Source organism: Amblyomma maculatum, chromosome 8, assembly GCF_055883805.1.
Source record: "Amblyomma maculatum isolate TAMU_Amacu chromosome 8, ASM5588380v1, whole genome shotgun sequence".
Classification (NCBI taxonomy): domain Eukaryota; kingdom Metazoa; phylum Arthropoda; class Arachnida; order Ixodida; family Ixodidae; genus Amblyomma; species Amblyomma maculatum.
In genome coordinates this window covers 121706441-121713114 of record NC_139351.1, presented here as the reverse complement: position 1 = coordinate 121713114, position 6674 = coordinate 121706441, and the positions used below count along the sequence as shown (strand labels likewise).

At 46.6% G+C, this 6674-nt stretch overlaps 1 protein-coding gene across 1 annotated transcript; it reads right to left on the bottom strand.

The window, feature by feature from the left end:
• Window positions 1–621: 621 nt before the first annotated feature.
• On the bottom strand, window positions 622–3519 carry LOC146182392 (neutral amino acid transporter A-like). The gene is made up of 3 exons (XM_084575946.1): window positions 3310–3519; window positions 1175–1513; window positions 622–666 (listed from the first exon to the last, which is right to left on the bottom strand). The coding sequence occupies exons 1-3, from the start codon at window positions 3517–3519 to the stop codon at window positions 622–624; spliced, it is 594 nt and encodes a 197-aa protein (XP_084432072.1).
• Between the last annotated feature and the right edge of the window lie 3155 nt (window positions 3520–6674).

Below are 6674 nucleotides of genomic sequence, written 5' to 3'. Positions count from 1 at the left end.
TTATCTATGGCATGTACTGAGTACTTCCCCTTTCCACAATCCAACTCGAAAACTCGGAACCTATCAGCAACACCAAAAGCAGGTTTGTGTATCCAGTGTGCGCTTATGAAAACACGGGTGATATTTATTGATCACTAAAGCGGCCTTTAGCAAAGCAGATACGGACAGGCGTGACGTATACTGGTTTAACGGACGCTTCCTACACACGCGTACTACCACATAGGCGCAGCAAGGTGCGGCGCTGTGAGTGCGCAGCCGGCGTCCGGTGAAGTATAGGTCTACTAGTCCGTCTCCGGTATCCTAAACCTATTTTTCCCAATAAGCTGAGACTTAATGTAACCATTGTTTGTGCGCTTTGCAGTGAGGAGGTAAAAGTTGGGGCCGCGAAAGTGCAAGGCGTCAAGCCTTAAAATGCATTTTTGCATTTAAAAAACGAGGAAGGTGCTCATTTCCCCCGCAGCTTTGGCTTTGCTCTCTACCGGCTTCTAGTAACCCCTTTCTCTCTCTTTCCTCCTTCGCTAACCTTAGCTGCTTTTACTTTGCCCTTCTCCTATTTGCCCGCCTATGGTACAATTCGTATTACGCGGCACGGACGCATATTGCTTGGAGCACTGTATATTTTTACACCTTTTTTAGGCGCAAAAAGGACGCTCGAGTGTCCCCAGGCTGCAACATGAAAAATGGCAAGGCAGGGGTAAGGCACGGCAGTTAACAATCAGAGCTTTTCGGTTGGCTGCCTTGCGTTGTGTAAAATGGAAGAGGGGCATATAAAAAAAAAGCGAGAGAAATGCCGTCTGAAAGCCAACCGCTGCAGAAGTGTCCCGAGCACTGTGAGGACTGCCGCGCGGTGGGGCCTCAGCAGAACAGAACATTCGATTTTCGACGCCAAAAAAATGGCATTTGCGCAAGTAAGGATGTCCCACGGTGTAGCAGTGCTGCTCTACTCATACATCGGGGACAGCGTTACACCTTTAAGGATGTAAAAAGGCTTACTGCGAGGGTTCCAGATTATCCAGCTGTCCCTGCATCGTCATCATCACCATCACCTCCATAAGCCTGACTATGCACTATAGTGACTACTATGCACACTGCATGGCAACGGCCCTTATCTCTCCAATTAAGCCCGCCTTGCGCCAGTTGCAGAAACCTTTAATGTTTTCAGCAGAAACCTCACTGCCGACCTGGCCATGTCGAAGAAGGCGTCGGACGTGCCGTTGACCGGAGGTGCAGGGTCAGCGAGGCGCGCTTGGTGAGGCACGGCGTCGAGCAAGCGTTCCAAGTCCTCGGACTGGACGGTGCGGCCGGGTTGCACAATGAAGGTGGCTAGCAAGGCGCATCCCTGCGAGGCTGCCTTGACCAGGAGCACGTAGGAGAGGCCATGGCGCGCCACACGCAACGCGAGCGGCCGCTCCATAGAGCCCGCGGCAGCGATCACGCTGGACGCGCTCAGAGGCAGAGCTGTCTCGCGTAGCATTAACGACAGAAGCTCGCCGGGGAAGGCCAGATACATTACCTGTCAGAACAGGAGTAGAAAGGCAGATATATTACGTGACAGGTATAGGATCAGAGCTTTTTGAGCACATCAGATGGGAAATTCCGCTTCGAAAAGTGGCTAGCCGCAGTATGCACTTTTCTGGTGCTGAGAGATTTTAACGCCATCTAGAAGCTGTCAATAAAAGTTTTCTGCTATGGTCATCATTACCTTCCAAAAATCTATTTTTTTTTTCCTCTTAACTATCTCTACGGTGTTACGCCTAGTAATTTTTACTACTATAACTCTTCAAATAATTTTATTTTTCTGGTGGTTGTGCATTTACAGACAATGACACTGTGCAACTTAGACGCAGTTTCCTTTATTGACCGTGGGCGTCGCCACTATCCGCAAACACCCGAATTTCGCCCGCTTAAAACCGTCGCTTTTTTATATATGCACCTCATGAGAAGTTTTACAACTGGTAATATTACAGAGCTGTGTATATGAGGTACGTGGGAAGCATAGGAGCTTTATCTAGTGCCTTGCATTCGCAATACGGAATAGGTTGCTTCTTCTGGCAACTGCTTGGAGCGGGAAGTTTGCAAGAAAGCGGAGACACACATATACGGACGAAGCGGCGTCAGTCTGCGTGCGTCTCCACCTTCTTAGCGCGAACTCTGGGCTACAGTTATGATAGAAGAGTGAAACTAACTTGACAAGTTATTTTTGGAAAAAAATAAACAATCTATGGAATGTCTCATATGTCAAAACATCCGAAGCGCACTGTGAGGGAAGGACGTACCGTGATAGTGGCCACAGAAATAATTTCAAAACATGTCTCATATGTGGGAATGTATATCGTAGTAGCCATGAAGGCGCATGAAAATGAGGAAGACCTAGTCATGACATCAAATTCACAGTGCAGTAGACAAAACAGCAACACGCGAGGATAGCAGAAACGCGGTAACTGTTTTTCCCTCGGTGATCAGTCAAACCACTCCATGAGGGAGGGAAAGAGGCGCGATCATTTCACCTTGACAGAAATGCGACTGCAACGGCCAAAATTTGATCCTACGAATTCATGCTCAGAAGCTAACGACATAGTCATTGTTTCCGCAGCGCGCCGAACTGCCCCTGGTGTTCATTGCAATGATGTCCAAATATAAGTGTCGTGTTGATTCCTTCAAAGCCGGCCTTTGAAAGCTCATTTTACGAATGCATGCTTCTGCCAGCTAGAGAGCATTCCACAAATGGGAAATGGGAATAACGGCTCCTGCTTGCCGCAGTACGAACCATCTGCCATAGCTAATTATACCGTGACTCAATGAGAATTCAGGTCAACATTGACAGCAATCATATGTAGTCATCAGATTAGATAGTGATAAGGTAGTGATAGTTATGATAGTAATAGTGATGACACCGTCAAATGGTCACGCGATACGAAAGTGTGTAGACAAGACGTCAACAGAGAGCTGACGTCGTAGCTATATGCGACAAACATGTCTACATAAGAAGTTCTAGATGTCGGAATAACGTCGGACGTCGGAAAACACAGAGCAATCTGATAACGAAACTATAGGTACGAAGCTTGTAACTTCCTTGCAACTTGTAACTGAAACCTGAAACTATAGGTACGAACTTGTAACGCACTTCCTAAGAAGTTCACCTCTACAATTTTTGCTAACAGTGCGATTTATATCTGCCACAGTCAAGTATCGTTACTGCCAACGAATGCAACACAAAAAACATTGTAGAAGGCAGTCTGTCGAATGAAAAGGGCCCACAGTGAGGCATGGGGCCCTGCTTATGCTTGATTACACGTATAGTATACGTACGTGTCGCGGCGACCAACTTTCCTTGAACATGAAGCGCAGCGTGATACCGACGCTGGTGCCGATGACGACTGAGACGAACATGACGATGCCGAACACGCTGTCGTAGAAGACAACGCCAGAGCTACGAACCTCTTTAGCAGGGTCGGTGGCCACCTCGTCGAAACCCGCGAATTGAGACAGCGACGGAGACACCACCTCTGTTTCTGACATTCCCACCACCGCAGAGTCCACCGCGGGAGACGAGAACGGCGCATCTAATAGTGGGTGCGTGGTGTCTTCCGAAGCCTGCGCGGTTCGATGCACCAATCTGGAGCTACATCTTCCGCCCACAAAACCCGGCCATTCATTCATTATAAATTTCAAGAAACCATTTGTACATGCTTCCATTTATCCAGTCTGTATACAAGACTGTCATTCTCTGCCATTCATTCACTCTGCCCTTATGTACGCCAGATTTACCCAATCTATCAAATTTGCCGGTCCTTGACAAATACTGCATATCAATTAATTCCTTCAACAAGGTCATTCAACCGTTCATTCTCTTCGTGTCGCCGCAGAACAAATTTGGTAAGCGTTGGAAGGTTCACTGTAAGATAAGGCATAAAAGTTTTCACAATCAACGCCCCCCTGAGATGCGCATATATTCGATAAGAAAACCCCGAATAACAATAAAATCAAATTAAATTACAGTCACAATTACAGCAAGCGTCACTCCGATGCCACACGGCTGCTGCTGATGCTGCACAGAATAGGTTAGCACACAAGTAGGGAGAGAGAGAGAGTTTACCATGCTCGGATAATCGGGCGGTGGTTTTATTTCTTTTTGATTGTGTCTAACTTTCTCAAGATCTTCATATGAGCGTAGGCTTCTTTGATGATGAGCTTGTGTCGCCAGTTAGTGTCTGCTTGCTTTCACCGGCGCTGAGCAAAAAACAGAGCACTGGGCGCACCTGCCGTGTGCCCAGTTGGAGCCTGAAGAATGGTAAGAATCTGTTTGCCTTTGTTCAGTGAGAATATAAGTGAACACAGACGGGATAGGAGCGACCGATGAAGCAGTCCCTGCGTCCAAGCATCATATGATGCAAAACTGTCCGCCGAAATACCCTCTGCTGCCAGGCGTCGGATCTTTGTAGGTTATGAAGAAGGGTAGGTCTACAGTATAGATTACATAGATTACGAATGCCGGCTTCCACTTCCCGAGTCGGTGTTGTTCGCCTATATCTATGCAAACAGAATTGTAAGCCATCGTATCTAGAATTTGAGGATGCAGCACTGAGGTCTAGTCAGGTCACCCCCCCCCCCCCACCCCCCCCCCCCTTCCAAAGAATATATCAAAGCCCTCTATAAAGGTGTCCCACTGCCGCAAGACTGCTTGATAAAGCTGCGGTGCGGTGTACTAAATTATTTACCTTGCTCTGCGTTAGGTAGCGCTAAGTCATCGAAAGAATCTTCGACGAGAACTAAGGCTTGCAAACATATTCATCGTTAGTTCCGCAAGCTACTGCAATGAACTTTTATACATCACTTACTAATGCATGCCACTTTGTACTCGCAACACCACGATTTGTCGATAGCCGTGTCAAGGGCGTGAATAAATAAATAAGACAACTATTTATTCTTAACGACCGCTAAAATTGCAGAACTTCCAGACGTGCACAACGCTTCTTGAGCTATACAGCCTAGTGCTGTAATATAGCCGTGTCCTAAGTCACTTTCTCACATGAGCAGACTACTAGCAGAAAAAAAAAAAAAAGGGGAAATACGGCAGCCTTACCATTTTATCTTTTATCTTGCGCTGTTAAAAAGAATCAAAATAATGCAAGGTCAACGGTACAAGTAAACGAAAACATAAGACTGACTAGAATGTGCCGAGTCGGTAACATTTACCTAGATAGGTTGAGCGGTGTCGCTCGCAGGAACTAATGTGAAATTGCAATGCAGATAGTGGCTTTTCTTGATACCAGCCCTCTAGTGGAGACGCAGTACCATGCCGACCGCGCATACACAAGCTCATTGCCCCTAGCAAGATAACCAACAAGGTAACCAACCTACTTTGCAACTCGTTTAATCGCTGCCTTATTTTCACTTGTCCCTCTAGTATCTCACAAACAATATTTAACGTACCGTCGTATAGGCTGCCACACTATGTGACTGGCTGCATGACACAGATATAAGACGAGCTTTAACCAGGCCGTACAAGCGGGCTTGCGTGGCCTTGTAGTAGAGTGTCTGAGATGGGATCCTAGTAATCCGATGGGTTCAGTTCCCAGCTCCAAGCACCAACCCGTGTTGGCATCTACTGTCGGGTCACGTGGCCTAATGACGTCACATGGAGAACAATCAATGCTCTACCATGCAACCTGCCAACTATCACGTTAAAAAGTAAAAGGAACAGGTAGTTACATTAAGTGATGGCAGAGCAATAGCATTAGAAACTGTCGATACCTTTACATCGAGTTTTGTGTCATTATTTCACCGGTTGTGTTTGGGGACTCGCGTATAAGCGCCTCTGCACACAATCAGACAGACCCCACTTCGAGTCAGTCACAGCTAGTGGTTAGATATTGCTCCGAAGGTGTGTGGAGGTGGCGACATGGACGCAGGGGCGATACACCGAAACGTATATAATTACGAAGGAAGCCATGAGCCACTGACAATTGTTTGCCGATGCGTATACTTGTCATTTCCGCACTGGTGACATCACTTCCTCATACGCAATGGGAATTTCGTGAACGGCGCCGCATTTCAACCAGATAGGATAGCGTTGAAGGTCATCAGGCGCTGTCGGCGTTAGCGTTGTGAGCGAAAAGATTAGGGGGAAATTTATGATGCACCTTTGAATACTGCCTTAATGGTTCATCTGCCAACTTCTTTGGAGAATTCTGGTAACCCTAGATGCACTACTCACTTCATGAGTGATCTTTTTTATTTATACTCTCTAACATATAGTCGTAAGACGCTACATTATATGAAAAACCAAACGACAAATATGAAGCTCCACTTTATAATTATAAACAAGCCGCGCAAACCTGTCTGCGTGACAAATGGGAAACATGTTGAACTCGGGATCAAAGGTATCTGATCGGCTGGGTTTCCATCTCCCCCACCAATCTCAGAGGCACTGATTGGTCGGTATGTTTCGTGACGTAACGAAACCATGTGGCATGGTGGAAGGAGCTGCAAACTCAGGCTTCCCCTTTCGGGTGTTTACGAATAGTGGCGGCGTCCGCGGCCAGTAAAGGAAACTGTGTGTTAGAATGCAAAGTTTCAAATTTTGATAAATGCACAGCTACCGGGAAAATAAAATAAGTTTAAGAGTTGCAGTTGAGAAAATTCTTCGGCATAACAGCCGTAGATATATGTTA

Coding starts and splice junctions, on each gene's coding strand:
- LOC146182392 (XM_084575946.1), bottom strand. CDS start 3,519: ATGTCAGAAACAGAGGTGGTGTCTCCGTCGCTGTCTCAATTCGCGGGT. Junction 1,514..3,309: donor AAAGTTGGTCGCCGCGACAC/GTACGTATACTA, acceptor CTGTTCTGACAG/GTAATGTATCTGGCCTTCCC. Junction 667..1,174: donor TCGACATGGCCAGGTCGGCA/GTGAGGTTTCTG, acceptor TTCATGTTGCAG/CCTGGGGACACTCGAGCGTC.